This window comes from Taeniopygia guttata, chromosome 3 (assembly GCF_048771995.1).
Source record: "Taeniopygia guttata chromosome 3, bTaeGut7.mat, whole genome shotgun sequence".
NCBI classification, from domain to species: domain Eukaryota; kingdom Metazoa; phylum Chordata; class Aves; order Passeriformes; family Estrildidae; genus Taeniopygia; species Taeniopygia guttata.
In genome coordinates, this window is record NC_133027.1 from 1437168 (window position 1) to 1462784 (window position 25617).

Genomic DNA, 25617 nt, shown 5'->3' on the forward strand with positions numbered 1-25617 from the left:
TCCAGTCCCGGTACCGGGTTAGGGTTTCCAACCCCCGGCCCACCTCGGTCCCGTACCCCGGGGCAACTCCGGTTCCCGATGCCCCATTCCCGGTACCGGGTCCGGGTTCCCCACCCCGGGCCCAGCTCGGTCCCGCACCCCGGGGCCACTCCGGTTCCCGATCCCCCATTCCCGGTACCGGGTCCGGGTTCCCCACCCCGGGCCCAGCTCGGTCCGGAACTCCGGGGCCACTCCGGTCCCCGATCCCCCAGTCCCGGTACCGGGTCCGGGTTCCCCACCCCGGGCCCAGCTCTGTGTCCCCATCCCGGGGCCACTCCGGTTCCCGGTGCCCCAGTCCCGGTACCGGGTCCCGGTTCCCCACCCCCTATCCCCCATCCCGGGGCCACTCCGGTTCCCGGTGCCCCAGTCCCGGTGCCCGGTCCCGATCCCCCAGTCCCGGTACCGGGTCCGGGTTTCCAACCCCGGGCCCAGCCCCGTCCCGCACCCCGGGGCTACTCCGGTTCCCGTTGCCCCAGTCCCGGTACCGGGTCCGGGTTCCCCACCCCGGGCCCAGCTCCGTCTCCCCATCCCGGGGCCATTCCGGTTCCCGGTGCCCCAGTCCCGGTACCGGGTCCGGGTTTCCAACCCCGGGCCCAGCTCCGTCTCCCCATCCCGGGGCCACTCCGGTTCCCGATCCCCCGGTACCGGTACCGGTTCCGGGTTCCCCACCCCCTATCCCCCATCCCGGGACCACTCCGGTTCCCGGTGCCCCAGTCCCGGTACCGGGTCCGGGTTCCCCACCCCGGGCCCATCTCGGTCCCCCACTCCCGTTGCCCGGTCCCGGTGCCCCATTCCCGGTACCAGGTCCGGGTTCCCCGCCCCGGGCCCATCTCGGTCCCGCAGCCCGGCCCCGCTCCACGTGGCATCCCGCCGTGTCTCCGGGCCCTTCCCGCGGTCCCGGTGCCGGTTCCGGTTCCCCCGGTCCCGGGGCCGGTGACAAAGGGGGGGTTCGGTCTCACCTGGTCCCGGTTCGGTGCTGGCACCGTTTGCAGCGCTCCTTCCTCCGCTGCAGGCGGCGCGGGGCTCTCCGCTCGCCCTCCTGCCACATCCCGGAGTTCCTGATATTCCCGGTGCTCCCGGAGGGCGGAGCGGGATCGGATCAGCTCCGGGGGCGGTTCCCGAACGGGGATCCGCACCGGGACCCGCCCCGGGACCCGCCCCGGGATCCGCCCCGGGACCCGCCCCGGGATCGGCACCGGGATCCGCACCGGGATCCGCACCGGGACCCGCCCCGGGATCCGCCCCGGGACCCGCCCCGGGACCCGCCCCGGGACCCGCACCGGGATCCGCACCGGGATCCGCACCGGGATCCGCACCGGGACCCGCACCGGGACCCGCCCCGGGATCCGCACCGGGATCCGCACCGGGACCCGCCCCGGGACCCGCCCCGGGATCCGCAGCGGGATCCGCCCCGGGATCCGCCCCGGGATCCGCACCGGGATCCGCACCGGGATCCGCCCCGGGACCCGCACCGGGACCCGCCCCGGGACCCGCACCGGGACCCGCCCCGGGACCCGCCCCGGGATCCGCACCGGGACCCGCCCCGGGACCCGCCCCGGGATCCGAACCGGGATCCGCACCGGGATCCGCACCGGGAGCCGCCCCGGGACCCGCACCGGGACCCGCACCGGGACCCGCCCCGGGATCCGCACCCGGACCCGCACCGGGACCCGCCCCGGGATCCGCCCCGGGACCCGCACCGGGACCCGCACCGGGATCCGCACCGGGATCCGCCCCGGGACCCGCACCGGGACCCGCCCCGGGACCCGCACCGGGACCCGCCCCGGGACCCGCCCCGGGATCCGCACCGGGACCCGCCCCGGGACCCGCCCCGGGATCCGAACCGGGATCCGCACCGGGATCCGCACCGGGAGCCGCCCCGGGACCCGCACCGGGACCCGCACCGGGACCCGCCCCGGGATCCGCACCCGGACCCGCACCGGGACCCGCCCCGGGATCCGCCCCGGGACCCGCACCGGGACCCGCACCGGGATCCGCACCGGGACCCGCCCCGGGATCCGCACCGGGATCCGCCCCGGGACCCGCCCCGGGACCCGCCCCGGGATCCGCCCCGGGACCCGCACCGGGACCCGCCCCGGGATCCGCCCCGGGACCCGCCCCGGGATCCGCCCCGGGACCCGCACCGGGATCCGCACCGGGACCCGCACCGGGACCCGCCCCGGGATCCGCACCGGGATCCGCACCGGGACCCGCCCCGGGACCCGCCCCGGGATCCGCAGCGGGATCCGCCCCGGGATCCGCCCCGGGATCCGCACCGGGATCCGCACCGGGATCCGCCCCGGGACCCGCCCCGGGATCCGCCCCGGGATCCGCACCGGGATCCGCACCGGGACCCGCACCGGGACCCGCCCCGGGACCCGCACCGGGATCCGCACCGGGACCCGCCCCGGGATCCGCCCCGGGATCCGCACCGGGATCCGCCCCGGGACCCGCCCCGGGATCCGCCCCGGGATCCGCACCGGGATCCGCACCGGGACCCGCCCCGGGACCCGCCCCGGGATCCGCCCCGGGACCCGCCCCGGGATCCGCACCGGGACCCGCACCGGGATCCGCACCGGGATCCGCACCGGGACCCGCCCCGGGACCCGCACCGGGACCCGCCCCGGGATCCGCACCGGGACCCGCACCGGGATCTGCACCGGGACCCGCACCGGGACCCGCACCGGGACCCGCACCGGGATCCGCCCCGGGACCCGCACCGGGATCCGCCCCGCCGCCACCTCCCGGCGCGTCCCGGCGGGAAATTCGGGATGTTCGGATCCCAGAAATTCCCGTGTCCGGCTCTTCCTCCTGCCCCGTTTCCTTCGGGAATTGGCGTTCCCCAAAATTCCGTTCTACCGGGATTTTCCCTTTCCCGGTTTTTCACCCGCTCCGGTATTCCCGGTTTTTTTGGTGTTGTTACAGCGGGAGTCGTGTGGTGGTGCACAAAATTGCGCCGCTCCCACCCCAAAAAAAAAGAAAAAAAAATTCCTGATGTGGGAAGAGGGAGAAATGCAAAAGTTATCCAAGGAAAGAGAAAAAATAGGGAGGAAAAAGGAAAAAAAAAAAAAAACAACAAAGAAAATAAAAGAAAAAAGGGAAAAGAAAAAAAAAAGAAAACAAAGAAAACAAAAGAAAAAAGGGAAAAGGAAAAAAAAAAGAAAACAAAGAAAACAAAAGAAAAAAGGGAAAAAAAAGGAAAAAAGGAAAAAAGAAAAAGGGGGGAAAATTTTAAAAAAAGGAAAATAGGAAAATAAGGAAAAAGGAAAAAGGAAAAAGGAAAAAGGAAAAAGAGAGAAAAGGAAAAAGGAAAAAGGAAAAAAGGAAAAAAGGGAAAAAGGGAAAAGAGACAAAAGGAAAAGGAAAAAGAAAAAAAGAAAAAAGAGAGAAAAAAGAAAAAAGGAAAAAGAGGAAAAAGGAAAAAAGATGATAAAAGGGACAAAATAAAAAATAGGGAGGGAGGAAAATGGGAAAAAAGAAAAAAAAAGAAAAAAGGAAAGAAAAGGGAAAAAAAGAAAAAAGAAAAAGGGGAAAAAAGGAAAAAAAGGAAAATAGGAAAATAAGAAAAAAGGATAAAAGGAAAAAAGGAAAAAAAGGGAAAAGAGACAAAAGGAAAAGGAAAAAGAAAAAAGAAAAAAGGAAAGAGAGAAAAAAGGAAAAAAAGGAAAAAGAGAAAAAAGGAAAAAAGGTGATAAAAGGGACAAAATAAAAAATAGGGAGGGAGGAAAATGGGAAAAAAGAAAAAAAAAAGAAAAAAGAAAAAAAAGGGAAAAAGAAAAAAGAAAAAGGGGAAAAAGAAAAAAGGAAAATAGGAAAATAAGAAAAAAGGAAAAAGGACAAAAGGGAAAAAAGGGAAAAGAGACAAAAGGAAAAGGAAAAAGAAAAAAGAAAAAAGAAAAAAGGAAAGAGAGAAAAAAGAAAAAAGGAAAAAGAGAAAAAAGGAAAAAAGATGATAAAAGGGACAAAATAAAAAATAGGGAGGGAGGAAAATGGGAAAAAAGAAAAAAAGAAAAAAGGAAAAAAAGGGAAGAAAAGAAAAAAGAAAAAGGGAAAAAAAAGGGAAAAAATGAAAATAGGAAAATAAGAAAAAGGAAAAAGGAAAAAAGGGAAAAAAGACAAAAGGAAAAGGAAAAATAAAAAAGAAAAAAGGAAAGAGAGAAAAAAGAAAAAAGGAAAAAGAGAAAAAAGGGGGGGAAAGGTACAAAATAAAAAATAAAAGAAAAAAGTAAAAAAGAAAAAAGAAATACAGGGGAAAAAAGAAATAAAGGAAAAAATAAATAAAGGGGGAAAGAAAAAATAAATAAAAGAAAAAAGAAAATAAAAAAGAAGAAAAAGAAAGAATAAATAAAAGGAAAAAAAAGAGAAAAATAATAATTAAAAAAAGTTGTTTTTTTCCTGTGGAATGTGAAATTTTGGAGCCAAGTCTGGGAGTCCCAAGGTTAAAGATAAAACTGTCTCGGAATCCGCGCTGGGAATGAGATTCGGTGCTGGGAACAGCGCGGGAGGAGGTTGGCAGGGATGGGAAAAATCCCGGCTGGAAAAATCCCGGCTGGAAAATCCCCACTGGAAAAATCCCAGCTGGAAAAAAATCCCATATGGAAAAATCCCGGCTGGAAAAATCCCGGCTGGAAAATCCCGGCTGGAAAATCCTGGCTGGAAAAATCCCAGCTGGAAAATCCCGGCTGGAAAAATCCCAGCTGGAAAATCCCGGCTGGAAAAATCCCGGCTGGAAAATTCCAGCTGGAAAATCCCGGCTGGAAAAATCCCGGCTGGAAAAATCCCGGTGGGAAAATCCCGGCTGGAAAAATCCCGGCTGGAAAAATCCCGGCTGGAAAATCCCGGCTGGAAAAATTCCGGCTGGAAAATCAAATCCCTGCTGGAAAATCCCGGCTGGAAAATCCCGGCTGGAAAAATCCCATCTGGAAAAATCCCGGCTGGAAAAATCCCGGCTGGAAAAATCCTGGCTGGAAAAATCCCGGCTGGAAAAATCCCGGCTGGAAAATCCTGGCTGGAAAAATCCCGGCTGGAAAATCCCTGCTGGAAAAATCCTGTCTGGAAAAATCCCGGCTGGAAAATCCCGGCTGGAAAAATCCCAGCTGGAAAATCCCGGCTGGAAAATCCCGGCTGGAAAATCCCGGCTGGAAAATCCCGGCTGGAAAAATCCCGGCTGGAAAAATCCCGGCTGGAAAAATTCCGGGTGGAAAAATCCCGGCTGGAAAAATTCCGGGTGGAAAAATCCCATCTGGAAAAATCCCGGCTAAAAAATCCCAGCTGGAAAAATCCCATCTGGAAAAATCCCGGCTGGAAAATCCCGGCTGGAAAATCCCGGCTGGAAAATCCCATCTGGAAAAATCCCATTTGTAAAATCCCGGCTGGAAAAATCCCGGCTGGAAAAATCCCGGCTGGAAAAATCCCGGCTGGAAAATCCCGGCTGGAAAAATCCCGGCTGGAAAATCAAATCCCGCCTGGAAAATCCCGGCTGGAAAAATCCCGGCTGGAAAATCCCAGCTGGAAAAATCCCGGCTGGAAAATCCCAGCTGGAAAAATCCTGCTGGAAAAATCCCGGCTGGAAAAATCTCCGCTGGAAAATCCTGGCTGGAAAAATCCCGGCTGGAAAAATCCCAGGTGGAAAATCCTGGCTGGAAAATCCCGGCTGGAAAAATCCCGGCTGGAAAATCCCGGCTGGAAAATCCCGGCTGGAAAAATCCCGGCTGGAAAATCCCGGCTGGAAAAATCCCGGCTGGAAAATCCCGGCTGGAAAAATCCCGGCTGGAAAATTCCCGGCTGGAAAAATCCCGGCTGGAAAATCCCAGCTGGAAAAATCCCGGCTGGAAAATTCCCGGCTGGAAAAATCCGGCTGGAAAAATTCCGGGTGGAAAAATCCCAGCTGGAAAAATCCCGGCTGGAAAATCCCTGCTGGAAAATCCCAGCTGGAAAATCCCGGCTGGAAAATCAAATCCCTGATGGAAAAATCCCGGCTGGAAAATCCCGGCTGGAAAATCCCGGCTGGAAAAAAATCCCGGCTGGAAAAATCCCATTTGGAAAATCCCATCTGGAAAAATCCCGGCTGGAAAATCCCGTCTGGAAAAATCCCGGCTGGAAAATCCCGGCTGGAAAAATCCTGGCTGGAAAATCCCGGCTGGAAAATCCCGGCTGGAAAAATCCCGGCTGGAAAAATCCCGGCTGGAAAAATTCCGGCTGGAAAATCCCGGCTGGAAAAATCCCAGCTGGAAAAATCCCGGCTGGAAAATCCCTGCTGGAAAAATCCCGGCTGGAAAAATCAAATTCCGGCTGGAAAAATCCCGGCTGAAAAATCCCGGCTGGAAAATCCCGGCTGGAAAAATCCCGGCTGGAAAATCCCGGCTGGAAAATCCCGGCTGGAAAATCCCGGCTGGAAAATCCCGGCTGGAAAAATCCCGGCTGGAAAATCATCCCGGCTGGAAAATCCCTACAGGAAAATCCCGGCTGGAAAAATCCCGGCTGGAAAAATCCCGGCTGGAAAAATCCCGGCTGGAAAATCCCAGCTGGAAAAATCCCGGTGGGAAAAATCCCGGCTGGAAAATCAAATCCCGGCTGGGAAAATCCCGGCTGGAAAAATCCCGGCTGGAAAATCCCGGCTGGAAAAATCCCAGCTGGAAAATCCCGGCTGGAAAATCCCGGCTGGAAAAATCCCGGCTGGAAAATCATCCCGGCTGGAAAATCCCTACAGGAAAATCCCGGCTGGAAAAATCCCGGCTGGAAAAATCCCGGCTGGAAAAATCCCGGCTGGAAAATCCCAGCTGGAAAAATCCCGGCTGGAAAAATCCCGGCTGGAAAATCCCGGCTGGAAAAATCAAATCCCTGCTGGAAAAATCCCGGCTGGAAAAATCCCGGCTGGAAAAATCCCGGCTGGAAAAATCCCAGTTGGAAAAATCCCGGCTGGAAAAATCCCGGCTGGAAAAATCCCGGCTGGAAAAATCCCGGCTGGGAAAATCCCGGCTGGAAAAAAATCCCGGCTGGAAAAATCCCGGCTGGAAAAATCCCGGCTGGAAAAATCCCGGCTGGAAAAATCCCGACTGGAAAAATCCCGGCTGGAAAAACCTCGGCTGGAAAAATCCTGGCTGGAAAATCCCAGCTGGAAAAATCCTGGCTGGAAAATCCCTGCTGGAAAAATCCCGGCTGGAAAATCCTGGTTGGAAAAATCCTGGCTGGAAAATCAAATCCCAGCTGGAAAAATCCCAGCTGGAAAAATCCTGGCTGGAAAAATTCCGGCTGGAAAATCCCGGCCTGGAAAAAAATCCCGGCTGGAAAATCCCAGCTGGAAAATCCCGGCTGGAAAATCCCAGCTGGAAAAATTCCGGCTGGAAAATCAAATCCCGGCTGGAAAATCCCGGCTGGAAAAATCCCTGCTGGAAAAATCCCAGCTGGAAAAATCCCGGCCCGGAATTGTGGGAATTAGGGACAGAAAAAAGGGATTGGGGTGGGATTTTTGGGAAAAGCCGGAGTGGGAAAAAATATCTGGGAGAAGCAGGAAGGATCATGGAATTCCTTAGGATGGAAAACCCTCTGGAAATGGGAGAATTCCAGGATCCACAGGGATTTGAAATCCCGCCAGGAATTGGGATTGAAAACCTTTTTCCAGGCGGGAATTCTTTCCAGGTCCTTTCCCGCCAGGCAGAATTCCAGCCCTGAGCATTCCATGGGGTTCTTGGGATCCGTGGGGCTGTCAGGGATATTCGGGATTTTGGGGATGGAATTCCCAGAGAATTCCTCCCTGGAAGTGTCCAAAGAAAGGTTGGTACATCCTGGGATGGTGGAAAGTGTCGGGGTTGGAATGGGATGGGATTGAAGCTTCCATCACAGAATTCCATGCCGCAGATCCCAGGGTTTTGAGGCACTTCCCACAATTCCAGGAATTCCCTGGATCATGGAAGGTGTCAGGCTTGGAATTAAGTTTCCATCCCGGAATTCCATGCTGCAGATTCCACAGCTTTGTGACACTTCCCACAATTCCAGAAATTCCCTGGAATGGGATGGGATTTAAGCTTCCATACTGCAGATCCCATGGTTTTGAGGCACTTCCCACAATTCCAGGAATTCCCTGGATCATGGAAGGTGTCGGGCTTGGAATGGGATGGGATTTAAGCTTCCATCCTGGAATTCCATACCGCAGATCCCGCGGTTTTGAGGCACTTCCCACAATTCCAGAAATTCCCTGGATATTGGAAGATGTCGGGGTTGGAATGGGATGGGATTGAAGCTTCCATCCCGGAATTTGAAAATTCTGTGCCACAGATCCCACAGTTTTGAGGCACTTCCCACAATTCCAAGAATTCCCTGGATGGTGGAAGATGTCGGGCTTGGAATTAAGCTTCCATCCTGGAATTCCACCCCGCAGATCCCACGGTTTTGAGCCACTTCCCACAATTCCAGGAAATCCCTGGATGGTGGAAGGTGTCGGGGTTGGAATGGGATGGGATTTAAGCTTCCATCCCGGAATTTGAAAATTCCCTGTCTCACATCCCACGGCTTTGTGGCACTTCCCACAATTCCAGGAATTCCCTGAATATTGGAAGATGTCAGGCTTGGAATTAAGCTTCCATCCCAGAATTCCACCCCGCAGATCCCACGGCTTTGAGGCACTTCCTACAATTCCAGGAATTCCCTGGATATTGGAAGATATTGGGCTTGGAATGGGATGGGATTTAAGCTTCCGTCCCAGAATTCCACCCCGCAGATCCCACGGTTTTGTGGCACTTCCCACAATTCCAGGAATTCCCTGGATATTGGAAGGTGTTAGGATTGGAATGGGATGGGATTTAAGCTTCCCTCCCGGAATTCCATGCTGCAGATCCCACGGTTTTGAGGCACTTCCCACAATTCCAGGAATTCCCTGGATGGTGGAAGATGTCGGGCTTGGAATTAAGCTTCCATCCCGGAATTCCATGCCACAGATCCCGCGGTTTTGTGGTACTTCCCACAATTCCAGGAATTCTCTGGATCGTCAGAGTTGGAATGGGATGGGATTGAAGCTTCCATCCCGGAATTTGAAAATTCTGTGCCACAGATCCCATGGTTTTGTGACACTTCCCACAATTCCAGAAATTCCCTGGAATGGGATGGGATTTAAGCTTCCATCCCGGAAATTGAAAATTCCCTGTCTCAGATCCCACGGTTTTGAGGCACTTCCCACAATTCCAGGAATTCCCTGGATGCTGAGGACACCTGGATGCGCTCCCATTCCCGATCTGCTCCACACACGGATCCAGATTTGGGAATCTTTTATTAACCCCTGCCGGGAATTCCCGGCTCAGCTCCAGGAAAATCCACAGCCGGCACTGGCGATGGATCCCGCTGGGATCCGTGTCCGGAATTTTCCCCGGGAATGCCGAGCTCACCGGCCTTGTGCGGATCCCAAATATTCCTCCAGCAGCATTCCCAGCTCCGAGTTCTGCCGCTGCAGGGCGGCGGCCTCGGAAAAGAGCTCGGATCTCCGGGTCAGAACTTTGCTGGGAAAGAGACGTTGGGATAACGTGGAAAACCCGCGGGATAACGTGGAAAAATCCCTGGAATTTTCCCAGCCCTCCCCACCCCGGGCACTCACTGATATTCCAGGAGCGCGGCTCCAAGCGCATCCCAAAGTTTGAGTGTCCGCTCGGGAATGACGCGGGTCAGCCCTTCCCAGTATTCCCCGTCCTTGGAATTGTCCCGGATGTCCTGAATTTCCCTGGGGGGTCCTTCGTCCCTGCGGATGGAGAACAAAGTTTGGGATGGGGATCCAAAGTTTGGGATGGGGAAGAAACCCCTGGGATGGTGAATGAATCCTTGGGATGGAGAACAAATCCCAGGGATGGAGAAAAAAAAACTTTGGGAATAGAGAACAGACCTTTGGGATAGAGAGAAAAACCTTGGGAATAGAGAACAAGTCTTTGGGATGGAGAACAAATCCCTGGGATGGAGAACAAATCCTTGGGATGGAGAACAAATCCTTGGGATAGAGAACAAATCCCTGGGATGGAGAAAAAAATCTTTGGGATTAGAGAACAAATGTTTGGGATGGAGAACAAATCCCTGGGATCGAGAACAAATCCCTGGGATGGAGAAAAAAATCTTGGGAATAGAGAACAAATGTTTGGGATGGAGAACAAATCCCTGGAATGCTGAAAGAATTCTTGGGATGGAGAACAAATCCCAGGGATGGAGAAAAAAAAATTTGGGAATAGAGAACAGATCTTTGGGATAGAGAGAAAAACCTTGGGAATAGAGAACAAATCTTTGGGATGGAGAACAAATCCTTGGGATAGAGAACAAATCTTAGGGATAAGAGAAAAAAACTTTGGGAATAGAGAACAGATCTTCAGGATGGAGAACAAATTTTTGGGATGGAGGGCAAATATTTGGGAATAGAGAACAAAACCCTTGGGATGGAGAATTAATCTTTGGGATGTTGAACAAATCTTTGGGATAGAGAAAAAAGTCTTTGGGATGGAGAACACATCCTTGGGATGGAGAACAAATCCTTGGGATGGAGAACAAATCTTAGGGATAGTTGGGAATAGAGAAAAAATCTTTGGGAACAGAGAACAAATCCTTGGGATGTTGAACGAATCCTTGGGATGGAGAACAAATCCCTGGGATGGAGAACAAATCCCAGGGATGGAGAAAAAAAAATTTGGGAATAGAGAACAGATCTTTGGGATAGAAAGAAAAACCTTGGGAATAGAGAACAAATCTTTGGGATGGAGAACAAATCCTTGGGATAGAGAAAAAATCCTTTGGATAGAGAAAAAATCTTAGGGATAAGAGAAAAAAACTTTGGGAATAGAGAACAGATCTTCAGGATGGAGAACAAATTTTTGGGATGGAGGGCAAATATTTGGGAATAGAGAACAAAACCTTGGGATGGAGAACAAATCCTTGGGATGGAGAACAAATACTTGGGAATAGAGAACAAAACCCTTGGGATGGAGAATTAATTTTTGGGATAGAGAAAAAAAACCTTGGGATGGAATGGAGAGGAAATCCTTGGGATGGAGAACAAATCTTTGGGATGGAGAACAAATCCCCGAGATGCTGAACGAATCTTTGGGATAGAGAAAAAAAATCTTTGGGATGGAGAACAAATCCTTGGGATGGAGAACAAATCCTTGGGATAGAGAACAAATCCCTGGGATGGAGAAAAAAATCTTTGGGAATAGAGAAAAATCTTTGGGATAGAGAACAAATCCCTGGAATGCTGAAAGAATTCTTGGGATGGAGAACAAATCCCAGGGATGGAGAAAAAAAACTTTGGGAATAGAGAACAGACCTTTGGGATAGAGAGAAAAACCTTGGGAATAGAGAACAAATCTTTGGGATGGAGAACAAATCCTTGGGATGGAGAACAAATCTTAGGGATAAGAGAAAAAAGCTTTGGGAATAGAGAACAGATCTTCAGGATGAAGAACAAATTTTTGGGATGGAGGGCAAATATTTGGGAATAGAGAACAAAACCCTTGGGATGGAGAACAAATCCCTGGGATGTTGAACAGAGCCTTGGGATGGACAACAAATCTTTGGGATGGAGAACAAATCTTAGGGATAAGAGAAAAAATCTTTGGGAATAGAGAACAGATCTTCAGGATGGAGAACAAATTTTTGGGATGGAGGGCAAATATTTGGGAATAGAGAACAGAGCCTTGGGATGGAGAATCAATTTTTGGGATAGAGAAAAAAAACCTTGGGATGGGATGGAGAGCAAATCCTTGGGATGAAGAACAAATCTTTGGGATGGAGGACAAATTTTTGGGAAAGGAGAACAAACCCTTGGGATGGGAGCCAATCCTTGGGATGGAGAACCAAACTCCAGCTTTCCCTCCCTTCCGGGGTCCCGGATCATCTCCTGCCGGTTTATTCCCAAACTCGGGAATCTCCTGACCCCTCTGTCACGGGGCAGGGAATGTTGGGAAGCTCTTTCTCCGAGCAGGACAACCCGGGAATTCCCGGGACATTCCCTGGATCCCGGTTTGGCTCCATCCCGCTGTTCCCACCTCAGCTTGACAAATTCCCGCAGGAATTCCCGCAGGATTGTCAGGACATGATCCGCTTGGATGGACGGGACGCGCGGGGAGCTCCCGGGGGGTTGGCGCTGATCCCGCTGGGAATGGGATCGGCCGCTCCCTCGGTCCTCAGCCGGATCCGCGGGATCTTCTCCAGCCCAGGTGACCTGGAGGGAAAAAAGATGGATTTGGAATTTTTGGGGTTTTTTTTAATATGAACACAGCGATCCTCATTCCCGGAATTCTTGGGATCTTGGGATCCGCCGGGTGATCCCACCTGGATCTTGGGCGCGTTCTGGGATTCGTAGTCCAGGAAAAAATCCAGGAGCTCGCGCAGCTCGTCCTCGTCCTCGATCCGGAGGGCCTGGAAAAGCGGGAATTCCATGGGAAGGGAATTTTCCGGGATGAGAGGAAATGCCAGGTAAGGAATGGTGGGAAGCCGGGAATTCCCATGGATGGGAAAGTCTGGAAACGGGCTGGAGGAGTCCTGGAGGTGCTCAAATCATCGGGATGGGCTGGAGCTGGGAATCTGGGAATCTGGGAATCTGGGAATCACGGAATGTTCTGGGTGGGAAGGGACCTCAAAGCTCATCCCACTCCTTGGGTGGGGACGCCTTCCATGATCCCAAAACTTGGACATTCCCAGAGGTCCTGGGGCAGCCACAGCTTCTCCGGGAATTCCAGCCCAGCCAGGAATTCCTTCCCAAATTCCTCCCCTTTCCAGGGAATTCCCTCCATTCCCGGCTCTCCCAGCCTGGCATTGGATCCATCCCCATCCTGACTTCTCTCTGGGAAGGAATTTTGGGATCCAGAGGTTTCACTGGGAATTCGGGACTCCAGGAAGGGTCTCCCTTCCCTTTTCCACCCCCAAATTCCATAAAAATCCCTTGGGATGGATCCTGAGTGTCCTCGATCCCAGAATCCCGGAATGGTTTGGGATGGGATCCATGGAGCTTCAATCCCATCCCAGGGACACTTCCCATGATCCCAGGGTGATCCAAACCCACCCTTGGACATTCCCAGGGATTCTCTGGGAATTCCAGCCCAGCCAGGAATTCCTGCCCCAGATCCCAAAATCCCAAGCTCCCCTTTCCCACTGGGAATTCCATTCCCTGGCTCCTGCCCCTCCAGCCCTTCCCCAAATTCCAGCTCCCCTGGAGCCCCTTGGGGATCGGGAAGCGGCTCCAAGGATTCCCTGGATCCTTCCCCGATCCAGGGGAACATTCCCAGCTCTTCCACATCCTCCTGGTGCTGAGCATTCCAAGCCCAATCCCGGGAGATCCGATCCCAGCTCACCTCGAGGACGGACCGGAGCTGCCGGACGTCGTTCCGGGGTCCCACCACCTCCCGCAGCGGCTTTAGGAGTTTGTTTTCCAGCAGGAATCCCTTGGGAAAAAGGCCGGGAAGAGGCGGCAGAGCCACGGTGAGCGTTCCCAGCCCTCATTCCAAAGGAATCCACAAAAAAAAACCCGGATCCGGGGCCGCTCCCGGATCCCAGCGCCGCTCACCGACTCCTCGCTCAGGACCTCCAGGATTTTCCGGAGGGTTTTCCTGGGAATGCCCGGCCGGGATGTGGCTGTTTCCTCCACCTTTTCCTGGTTTTCCTTCCCTCCTTCTGCGCTCCGCTCTCCTTTCCTCCTCCTCCTCCCTTCCTGCTCCGCTTTTCCAGACTCGATCCCTGAAAATCAGAGCGGGAAGCTGGGAGCAAAATCCCAAACCTTGGGAGTCACCGGCGGCAAAATCCCTGGAAAACAAATCTCCTGGAACCTGGGAGCAAAATCCCAAACCTTGGGAGTCACCGGCGGCAAAATCCCTGGAAAACAAATCTCCTGGGATGAGAGCTGCTTGTTGGAACTGGGAAAACCGGGAAAAAACAGCGGGAACATCCCTTGGAACGAGCCAGCTCAGGGCTGGTGACTCCCGGATGATCCCATCTGGAAATCCCAAGGATCGGCGGGACGCCGGAGCCTTTCCCCCTGTAAATTCCAAGGAATTCACGGATCCCACCTTCCAGAAGTTTGGTGGCCACCTGCATGGCATCCCTCTTCTCCTGGCGGCGTCCCAGGGGTCCCACGTTATCCAGGAACCACCGGCCAGGCTCTTCCCACGGCATTCCCAGCTGCTGGACGCGGATGATCCGATCGGCATCCAGCGCTTCCCGGATCAGGGCTTTGGCCTCCTCCTCGTTGACGATCCAAACCTGCCGGAATTTCTCGGCGCTGCTCCGCATCAGCTGCCTGCGGGAAAAAGGATCCCGAAGGGATCGGATCCCGCTCCGCTGTTCCCGAGGATCCCCGCGGGGTCGGAATTCCGACCCCTGGAATTCCCACCTCATCCGGCTCTGCATCTCCTGGAACTGCCCGGTGAGACGCTCCAGTTCCGATTCCAGGCTCTGCTTTTCCTCTTGGAATTTTGTCTCCTGCTTGGCCATTTTGTCCCTCAGCAATTCCAGGGATGTCCGGAATCTGGGAAGGGACAAAAAAGGAAAATTCCCCTGGGAATTTCATCTCCTGCTTTTCCATTTTGTCCCTCAGAAATTCCAGGGACGTCCGGAATCTGGGAAGGGACAAAAAAGGGACAAAAATTCCTCTTGGAATTTTGTCTCCTGCATTTCCATTTTGTCCCTCAGCAATTCCAGGGATGTCCGGAATCTGGGAAAGGAAAAAAATTCCTCTTGGAATTTTGTCTCCTGCATTTCCATTTTGTCCCTCAGCAATTCCAGGGATGTCCGGAATCTGGGAAGGGACAAAAATTCCTCTTGGAATTTCACCCCATGCTTGGCCATTTTGTCCCTCAGCAATTCCAGAGACGTCCGGAATCTGGGAAGGGACAAAAAAGGGACAAAAATTCCTCTTGGAATTTCATCCCCTGCTGGGCCATTTTGTCCCTCAGCAGTTCCAGGGACGTCCGGAATCTGGGAAGGGACAAAAATTCCTCTTGGAATTTCCTCTCCTGCTTGGCCATTTTGTCCCTCAACAATTCCAGGGATGTCCGGAATCTGGGAAGGGACAAAAATTCCTCTTGGAATTTCATCTCCTGCTTGGCCATTTTGTCCCTCAGCAGTTCCAGGGACGTCCGGAATCTGGGAAGGGACAAAAATTCCTCTTGGAATTTCATCTCCTGCTTGGCCATTTTGTCCCTCAGCAGTTCCAGGGAGGTCCGGAATCTGGGAAGGGACAAAAAAGGGACAAAAATTCCTCTTGGAATTTCGTCCCCTGCTTGGCCATTTTGTCCCTCAGCAATTCCAGGGACGTCCGGAATCTGGGAAGGGACAAAAAAGGAAAATTCCTCTTGGAATTTCATCCCCTGCTTGGCCATTTTGTCCCTCAGCAGTTCCAGGGATGTTCAGAATCTGGGAAGGGGCGAAGAGCCGGGATTTGGGAATTTTCCCCGGAGGTGGGGAGAAGTTTTGGAACGGGAGGGAATTCCCGGGGTGGGTTTTACCGGCTGATTTTCCTTTTCTGCTGGGATCGGAGCGTGGAATTTTCCACATCCAGCTGCCGGAGCACGTCCAGGTTGTATTCCAGCTTCACCTGGTTCAGGTGGTGAATTCCCTTCATCTGCTGGAGTTTCCTCTCCAGGTACTGGAATTCCATGGGAAAAAAAAAAAATCACAAAGAATTCCACAGGAAAAAAAAAGAAGGATCAGAAAAAAGAACCCGGAGTTTAGGGAAAACCCAGGGAAACTCCCGGAAAGGGTTTGGATTCCCCAGGAAAAGAAAAGTTGGAATTAAATCCCAGCAGGGCTAAGAGTTTTTCCCTTTCCAGAGGATGGAGGCAAGCCACGATCCAGGGGTTAATTCCCAAAAATTCCACCCAAGGCAGAAATCCAAAGACAAACCCTAAACAACCACCGGGGAAATCCTTCCCAATCCCAGCCTCTCCCACCTCGGAATTCCCACCCTAAATCCCAGTCCCAGCTGCAATTTTTGCTTCCAGGAATTTTAATTTATTTTTTTTTTCCACCTGCAGTGGGCACAGAGAATTCCCGCTCCTCCTCCTTAGGGAATTCTGCATTTGTGGGGATTAATATTGGGATATTTTACAGCTATTTGGGGAAGAAAATATTCCTAATATCCAGTGGAAAACTTTTCCTGGAGCTGCCTGAGGAATTTCTCTGTTGTTATCCCTGTTCCCAAGGCTGCTCCCAAACCGGGATAAGGCCGTGGAACACAAACAGGGAAAATTATCTCCGGAGCCTTCCCCAGACACAACTCCAGGTTGTTTTTCCAACGTTTTCCCGTCTTCCCTGGGAATGCTGAGCTCCAGCACGGAGCTGCTTCCATCCCAAAACACCTCTGGGAACATCCCAAACTTCCGAGTTATCGGGAACAGGGGGTGAGGAGCTGCTGGAGCGAGTCCAGGGAATGCCAGGGAGCTGCTCCAGGGCGGGATGGGGAGCTGGGAATGTTCCCCTGGATCAGGGAAGGATCCAGGGAATCCTTGGAGCCGCTTCCCGATCCCCAAAGGGGCTCCAGGGGAGCTGGAATTTGGGGAAGGGCTGGAGGGGCAGGAGCCAGGGAATGGAATTCCCAGTGGGAAAGGGGAGCTTGGGATTTTGGGATCTTGGGAAGGAATTCCCAGCTGGGCTGGAATTCCCAGAGAATCCCTGGAAATGTCCAAGTGTGGGTTTGGATCACCCCGGGATGGTGGGAAGTGTCCCTGGGATGGGATTGGAGGTCCATGGATCCCATCCCAAACCATTCCGGGATTCTGGGATCGAGGACACTCAGGATCCATCCCGAGGGATTTTTATGGAATTTGGGGATGGAAAAGGGAAGGGAGACCCTTCCTGGAGTCCCCAATTCCCAGTGAAGCCCCTGGATCCCAAAATTCCTTCTCAAGGAGGAGTCGGGATGGGGATGGATCCAATCCCAGGCTGGGAGAGCCGGGAATGTTCCCCTGGATCAGGGAAGGATCCAGGGAATCCTTGGAGCCTTTTCCAGAGGGAAAGGAGAGCTGGAATTTGGGGAAGGGCTGGAGGGGCAGGAGCCAGGGAATGGAATTCCCAGTGGGAAAGGGGAGCTTGGGATTTTGGGATCTTGGGCAGGAATTCCTGGCTGGGCTGGAATTCCCAGAGAATCCCTGGATCCCTGGCAGTGCCCAAGGGTGGATTTGGATCACCCCGGGATCATGGAGGTGTCGAGGTTGGAATGGTTTGGGCTTTGAGGTCCCTTCCCACCCAAACCATTCCAGGATTCCCAGAGGTGATTCCGTGATCCGGGGCCTTTCCCGGTACCTGCACGTCCTGTTCCAGCTGGAATTTCACGCTGTCGTACTTCTCCACGCTCTCCTCCTGCAGCTCGCTCAGCTGCTGCTCGAAATCCAGCGCCTTGTCCATCTGCTTCCGCAGGAATTCCAGCTGGGGGGGCAAGGAGAACCTCATCCCACCTCCTCCAGCATCATCCAATGTCCTCTAACCTCATCCAACCTCATCCCACCTCCTCCAGCATCATCCAATGTTCTCCAATCTCATCCAATGTTCTCCAGCCTCATCCAATGTCCTCCGACCTCATCCAATGTTCTCCACCCTCATCCCACCTCTTCCAGCCTCATCCCACCTCCTCCAACCTCATCCCACCTCCTCCACCCTCATCCAATGTCCTCCAGCCTCATCCAATGTTCTCCAATTTCATCCAATGTTCTCCAACCTCATCCAATGTTCTCCACCCTCATCCAATGTTCTCCACCCTCATCCCACCTCTTCCAGCCTCATCCCACCTCCTCCAACCTCATCCCACCTCCTCCAGCCTCATCCAATGTTCTCCACCCTCATCCAATGTTCTCCACCCTCATCCAATGTTCTCCAATCTCATCCAATGTTCTCCACCCTCATCCAATGTCCTCCAACCTCATCCCACCTCCTCCACCATCATCCAACCTCCTCCACCCTCATCCAATGTCCTCCAGCCTCATCCCACCTCCTCCAACCTCATCCAATGTCCTCCGACCTCATCCAATGTTCTCCAATCTCACCTAATGTTCTCCAATCTCATCCAATGTTCTCCAATCTCATCCAATGTTCTCCAATCTCATCCAATGTTCTCCAATCTCATCCAATGTTCTCCAACCTCATCCAATGTTCTCCGACCTCATCCCACTTCCTCCAACCTCATCCAATGTCTTCCAACCTCATCCAATGTCCTCTAACCTTGTTCCACCTCCTCCAACCTCATCCAATGTCCTCCGACCTCATTCAACCTCCTCCAGCCTCATCCAATGTCCTCCAGCCGCATCCAATGTCCTCCAACCTCATCCAATGTTCTCCAACCTCATCCCACCTCCTCCAGCCTCATCCCATCTCCTCCAGCCTCATCCAATGTCCTCCAGCCTCATCCAATGTTCTCCAGCCTCATCCAATGTTCTCCAGCCTCATCCAATGTTCTCCAACCTCATCCAATGTTCTCCAATCTCATCCAATGTTCTCCAATCTCATCCAATGTCCTCTGACCTCATCCAATGTCCTCCGACCTCATCCAATGTTCTCCAATCTCATCCAATGTCCTCTGACCTCATCCAATGTCCTCTGACCTCATCCAATGTCCTCTAACCTCATCCAATGTTCTCCAGCCTCATCCCACCTCCTCCAGCCTCATCCCACCTCCTCCAGCCTCATCCAATGTTCTCCAATCTCATCCCACCTCTTCCAGCCTCATCCCACCTCCTCCGACCTCATCCAATGTTCTCCAACCTCATCCAATGTTCTCCAACCTCATCCAATGTCCTCCAACCTCATCCAATGTCCTCCGACCTCATTCAATGTCCTCCGACCTCATCCAATGTCCTCCGACCTCATCCAATGTTCTCCGACCTCATCCAACCTCCTCCAACCTCATCCAATATACTCCAACCTCATCCCATGTCCTCTAACCTCGTCCCACCTCCTCCAGCCTCATCCATTGTTCTCCAATCTCATCCAATGTTCTCCAACCCCATCCCACCTCATCCAACCTTATCCCACCTCATCCCATCCTCATCCAACCCCATCCCACCTCATCCAACCTTATCCCACCTCATCCCATCCTCATCCAACCCCATCCCACCTCATCCAACCTTATCCCACCTCATCCCATCCTCATCCAACCCCATCCCACCTCATCCAACCTTATCCCACCTCATCCCATCCTCATCCAACCCCATCCCACCTCATCCAACTCCATCGCAACCTCACCCAACCTCATCCAAGCCCATCCCAACCTCATCCAATGTCCTCCAACCCCATCCCACCTCATCCAGCCCCATCCCACCGCCTCCACCCCGATCCCAGCCCGTTCCCACCCCAATCCCAAAAAAAGCTCCTCCAGGGCAGAGCCGATCCCGGCATTCCGAGGGGGACCTGGAGCGTGTCCAGGGAACAGGAACGGATCGGGAATGGGGCTGGAGCAGCTGAGGCAGCCGGGAAAACATCTCAGCGAGCCCGGAGACAGGGACGCTCCAGAGGGAACTTTCCGGAATTCCCGGAAAAGTTGAAGCCAGGTGGGATCAGCCTCTACTCCCACGGGATAAGGAGGAAACTTCCAGAGGAGGTTTGGTTGGATCTTGGGAACAATTCCCACCTGGAAGACTCCACCCAGAGCAGGGTGGAGTCCCCATTCCCACTGGGATTAAAATCCACGTGGATTTGGCCCTTTTTGGGGTTGGATCCGCTCTGGGAATGGTTGGACTCGGTGATCCCGGAGGGTTTTTGGGAATTTTCCCAAAAAAAGGAAAAAAAACTCTCCCATGGGATTCACCTCGTGGTCGTTGTGGGCCCGGATGGCCTCATCCCATCTTTTCCGGTTGCTGGCCAGAATTTCCCGACGCTCCTCCTCCAACGTTTTCTGCGGAAGAGACGGGAATTCCGCGCTGGGATCTCCGGGAATGGGAACAGCCGGGCAGCGACGCTCCCGGATCGCTCCCAAACTCATTCCCAACCCCTCGGAGCTCCGGATTCCGACTTCACCCACCCGGATTTCACCTGGGCACCGCCACCCTGAATTTTTTTAATTTATTTTTTTTCCCACAAAAATATGGAGGAGTTTTTCCCATTTTTTCCCCAATTTTCCTGGTTTTCCCGGGAATCGGGTACCTCGATGCGCCGGAGGTGGTGCCGGTGGGCTTGGAGCATGTTCCTGGTTTGTTCTTCCATCCTTTCCAGGAGAAGGCGGATGTCGCCCGCCTGCTCCCGCAGGACCTGCTCGTACTGCTCCTCCTTGGCTTTCAGCGCCTGGAAAAACCAGGGAAAAGGGGGCCGGAATCAGCGGGAATCCAGCGGGAATCCGCAGGGAAACGGCCGGACACGGAATTATCGTGGATTGGGTGGGAAGGATCACCCGATTCCAACCCCGCCATCCCACGGTGATCCAACATTTCCTTGGATGCTCCCAGGGATTATCTGGGAATTCCAGCTCAGCCGGGAATTCCTTCCCCAGATCCCAAAATCCCAAGCTCCCCTTTCCCACTGGGAATTCCATTCCCTGGCTCCTGCCCCTCCATCCCATCCCCAAATTCCAGCTCTCCTGGAGCCCCTTGGGGATTGGGAAGCGGCTCCAAGGATTCCCTGGATCCTTCCCTGATCCAGGGGAACATTCCCGGCTCTCCCAGCCTGGCATTGGATCCATCCCCCTCCCAACTCCTCCTGGAGAAGGAATTTTGGGATCCAGGAGTTTCACTGGGATTTTGGGACTCCAGGAAGGGTCTCCCTTCCCTTTTCCATCCCCAAATTCCATAAAAATCCCTCGGGATGGATCCTGAACGTCCTCGATCCCAGAATCCCGGAATGGTTTGGGATGGGATCCATGGAGCTCCAATCCCATCCCAGGGTCACTTCCCATGATTCCAGGGTGATCCAAACCCACCCTTGGACACTGCCTGGGATCCAGGGATTCTCTGGGAATTCCAGCCCAGCCGGAATTCCTTCCCCAGATCCCAAAATCCCAAGCTCCCCTTTCCCACTGGGAATTCCATTCCCTGGCTCCTGCCCCTCCAGCCCTTCCCCAAATTCCAGCTCTCCTGGAGCCCCTTTGGGATCAGGAAGCGGCTCCAAGGATTCCCTGGATCCTTCCCTGATCCAGATGCACATTCCCAGATATCCCAGCCTGGGATTGGATCCATCCCCATCCTGATTCCTCCTGGAGAAGGAATTTTGGGATCCAGGGGCTTCACTGGGAATTCGGGACTCCAGGAAGGGTCTCCCTTCCCTTTTCCATCCCCAAATTCCATAAAAATCCCTTGGGATTGAGCCTGAGTGTCCTCGATCCCAGAATCCCGGAATGGTTTGGGATGGGATCCATGGACCTTCAATCCCATCCCAGGGACACTTCCCACGATCCCAAAGTGATCCAAACCCACCCTTGGACACTGCCAGGGATCCAGGGATTCTCTGGGAATTCCAGCCCAGCCGGGAATTCCTGCCCAAGATCCCAAACTCCCAAGCTCCCCTTTCCCACTGGGAATTCCATTCCCTGGCTCCTGCCCCTCCAGCCCTTCCCCAAATTCCAGCTCTCCTGGAGCCCCTTGGGGATCGGGAAGCGGCTCCAAGGATTCCCTGGATCCTTCCCTGATCCAGCTGCGCATTCCCGGCTCTCCCAGCCTGGCTCCACGGACAGGGAGCAGCTCCCGGAATTCCCAGGTACCTCCTGGAGCTCTCGGATCAGCCGGTTCTTCCCGGCCAGGAGCTGCTGGCACTGCTCCTGCTGCTGCTCCAGCAGCTCCCCCAGTTCCTGCGGGATCCTCACGTCCCCCGCCGAGCCCCACTTGGAGTTGATCTCCACCAGTTTTTCCGTCCCGCGCTTGGCTTCCTCCTCCAGCTTTTCCAGCCTGCGGGAAGGCGGGAATTGGGGAGCTGGGAGAGGGCTGGAAGTGCTCCAGACCGGGATTCTTCCCTTCCCGAAATCCCTTCCCCGAATCCCTTCCCTGAATCCCTTCCCTGAATCCCTTCCCTAAATCCCTTTCCTGAATCCCTTCCCTAAATCCCTTCCCTGAATCCCATCCCTGAATCCATTCCCTGAATCCCTTCCCTGAATCCCATCCCTGAATCCCTTTCCCAAATCCCTTCCCTAAATCCCTTCCCTAAATTCCATCCCTAAATCCCTTCTATGAATCCCTTCCCTAAATGTCTTCCCAAAAACCTTTCCCTGGATCTCTTCCCTGAATCCCTTCCCTGAATCCCTTCCCTAAATCCCTTCCCTGAATCTCTTCCATGAATCCCTTCCCTAAATTCCTTCCCTAAATCCCTTCCCTGAATCCCTTCCCTGAATCCCTTCTCTGACTCCATTCCCAAAACTCGTTCCCCGAATCCCTTCCCTAAATCTCTTCCCCAAATCCCTTCCCTGAATCCCTTCCCTGAATCCCTTCCCTGAATCCTTTCCCTAAATCCCTTCCCTAAATCTCTTCCCTAAAATCCCTTTCCTTTCCCAAATCCCTTCCCTGAATCCATTCCCAAAACTCCTTCCCTGAATCCCTTCTCTGAATCCCTTCCCTGAATCCCTTCTCTGAATCCCTTCCCTAAATCCATTCCCAAAAACCTTTCCCTGAATCCCTTCCCTGAATCCCTTCCCTAAATCCCTTCCCTAAATCACTTCCATAAATCCCTTCCCTGAATCCCTTCCCTGAATCCATTCATTGAATCCATTCCCAAAACTCCTTCCCAGAATCCCTTCCCTGAATTCCTTCCCTGACTCCATTCCCTGAATTCCTTTTCTGAATCCCTTCCCTAAATCCCTTTCCTTCCCTAAATCCCTTCTCTGAATCCCTTTCCTAAATCCCATCCCTGAATCCCTTCCCTGAATCTCTTCCTTAAATCCCTTCCCTGAATCCCTTCCCTGAATCCCTTCCCTGAATCCCTTCCCTGAATCCCTTCCCTGAATCCCTTCCCTAAATCCCTTCCCTAAATCCCATCCCTGAATCCCTTCCCTGAATCCATTCCCTGAATCCTTTTCCTAAATCCTTTCCATAAATTCTTTCCCTAAATCCCTTCCCTAAATCCCTTCCCTGAATCCCTTTCCTTATACTAAATCTCTTCCCTAAAATCCCGTTCCTTCCCTAAATCTCTTCCCTAAAATCCCTTTCCTTTCCCAAATCCCTTCCCTAAATCCCCTAAATCCCTTCTATGAATCTCTTCCCTAAATCCCAGGAGCATGGATTTGGTGATTCCTGGAATTTCCAGGAATGCGGCTGCTGGAAAAGCAGGAGAGGACCGGCCGGGAACGATCCTGGTGGGAATCAGGGAATGCCAGAAATTGGGAAAGCTTTGGAAAATCCCGCTAGGAAAAAATCCACTGTCAGAGCAGGACAGGCAGGGCCCTTCCGGGAATGCGCTGAGGAATTCCAAGGAGGAATTCCAGGATGCTTTGGGTGGGATTCGTGGAACTTCCATCCTAAACCGTTCCCATCCCACCATCCCAGGCTGCTCCAACATTTCCTTGGATATTCCCAGGGATTCTCTGGGAATTCCAGCCCAGCCAGGAATTCCTTCCCAAGATCCCAAAATCCCAAGCTCCCCATTCCCACTGGGAATTCCATTCCCTGGCTCCTGCCCCTCCAGCCCTTCCCCAAATTCCAGCTCTCCTGGAGCTCCTTTGGGATCGGGAAGCGGCTCCAAGGATTCCCTGGATCCTTCCCCCATCCAGGGGAACATTCCCGGCTCTCCCAGCCTGGCATTGGATCCATCCCCATCCCAATTCCTCCTGGGAAGGAATTTCGGGATCCAGGGGCTTCACTGGGAATTCGGGACTCCAGGAAGGGTCTCCCTTCCCTTTTCCATCCCCAAATTCCATAAAAATCCCTCGGGATGGATCCTGAGTGTCCTCGATCCCAGAATCCCGGAATGGTTTGGGATGGGATCCATGGACCTTCCATCCCATCCCAGGGACACTTCCCATGATCCCAAAGTGATCCAAACCCACCCTTGGACATTCCCAGGGATTCTCTGGGAATTCCAGCCCGGCCGGGAATTCCTGCCCCAGATCCCAAAATCCCAAGCTCCCCTTTCCCACTGGGAATTCCATTCCCTGGCTCCTGCCCCTCCAGCCCTTCCCCAAATTCCAGCTCTCCCAGGAAACCTCTGGAAAACTCCCTCCAACCTCCTGGGCCGGGTGGGATTTGGGCCCACCTCACGGGCCTCAATTTCCCATGGGAATGCAGCGGCATTCCCAAAATTCCTGGCTCCTCCCCCTCACCTCCTCAGCTTCTCCGGCCCCTCCTTTTCCCGCCGCCGCGATTCCCGGAGATCGGATTCCACCTGGACGTCGGTCAGGAGCTGCGTCCCGTGGAAAAGCAGCTTGGCCAGGACCTGCCAGGGAAGGGACGTTCCCGGGAATTTGGGTTTGGAATGCACTAATCCCGGATCGTTGGGAATCCAAATCCCGTGGATCCCGGTCAAATCCCCGTGCCTAAAGGATCCCAAAATCCCTTTCCTTGCCTGAATCCCTTCCCTGAATCCCATCCCAAAATCCCATCCCATCCCAGAATCCCATCCCATTCCATAATACCATTCCATAATCCCATCCCATCCCAGAATCCCATCCCAAAATCCCATCCCAGAATCCCATCCTGGTATCCCATCCCATTCCATAATCCCATCCCAGAATCCCATCCTGGAATCCCATCCCGGAATCCCAGAATCCCATCCCATTCCATAATCCCATCCTGGAATCCCATCCCGGAATCCCATCCTATTCCATAATCCCATCCCAGAATCCCATCCCGGAATTCCATCCCAGAATCCCATCCAAATTCCATAATCTCATCCCAGAATCCCATCCCATCCCAGATTCCCATCCCATCCCGCAATCCATCCCATTCCATAATCCCATCTCGGAATCCCATCCTGGATTTCCATCCCGCAATCGCATCCCATCCCAGAATCCCATCCCATTCCATAATCCCATCCCAAAATCCCATCCCAGAATCCCATCCCGGAATCCCATCCCAGAATCCCATCCCGGAATCCCATCCCGGAATCCCATTCCATAATCCCACCCCATCCCAGAATCCCATCCCAGAATCCCATCCCAGAATCCCATCTCGGAATCCCATCCCAGAATCCCATCCCAGAATCCCATCCCGGAATCCCATCCCATCCCATAATCCCATCCCATCCCATAATCCCATCCTGGAATCCTATCTCGGAATCCCATCCCAGAATCCCATCCCATCCCAGAATCCCATCCTGGAATCCCATCCCAGAATCCCATCATGGATTCCCATCCCGGAATCCCATCCCGGAATCCCATCCCAGAATCCCATCCCGGAATCCCATCCCATTCCATAATCCCATCCCAGAATCCCATCCCATCCCAGAATCCCATCATGGATTCCCATCCCGGAATCCCATCCCGGAATCCCATCCCGGAATCCCATCCTAGAATCCCATCCCATAATCCCATCCTGGAATCCCATCCCAGAATCCCATCCCATCCCAGAATCCCAACCCATCCTGGATTCCCATCCTGGAATCTCATCCTGGAATCCCATCCCAGAATCCGTTCCCAAAAACCCATTCCATTCCATAATCCCATCCCAAATCCCACCCCATCCCGGATTCCCATCCCATCCCGCAATCCCATCCCGTTCCATAATC

The 25617-nt window shown here is 53.6% G+C and overlaps 1 protein-coding gene across 2 annotated transcripts in view; it reads right to left on the reverse strand.

Annotated features, from left to right (window-relative positions):
* The window catches only part of LOC105760434 (E3 ubiquitin-protein ligase TRIM35), a 46851-nt gene that overhangs the window by 16540 nt on the left and 4694 nt on the right, over positions 1–25617 (reverse strand). The window contains exons 3-15 of one of the 2 annotated variants that reach the window (XM_072926225.1): positions 24215–24327; positions 21671–21854; positions 20125–20262; positions 19790–19876; positions 17296–17418; positions 15501–15640; positions 14387–14521; positions 14064–14293; positions 13565–13734; positions 13353–13442; positions 12334–12420; positions 12048–12223; positions 9623–9763 (exon numbers count right to left, since the gene is read on the reverse strand). In XM_072926225.1, the coding sequence (XP_072782326.1) occupies positions 9623–9763; positions 12048–12223; positions 12334–12420; positions 13353–13442; positions 13565–13734; positions 14064–14293; positions 14387–14521; positions 15501–15640; positions 17296–17418; positions 19790–19876; positions 20125–20262; positions 21671–21854; positions 24215–24327 (1814 nt within the window). Of the gene's footprint in view, positions 1–998; positions 1179–9622; positions 9764–12047; positions 12224–12333; positions 12421–13352; positions 13443–13564; positions 13735–14063; positions 14294–14386; positions 14522–15500; positions 15641–17295; positions 17419–19789; positions 19877–20124; positions 20263–21670; positions 21855–24214; positions 24328–25617 lie in introns of those variants that run through there. The other variant, XM_041714947.2, reaches the window with a different exon arrangement.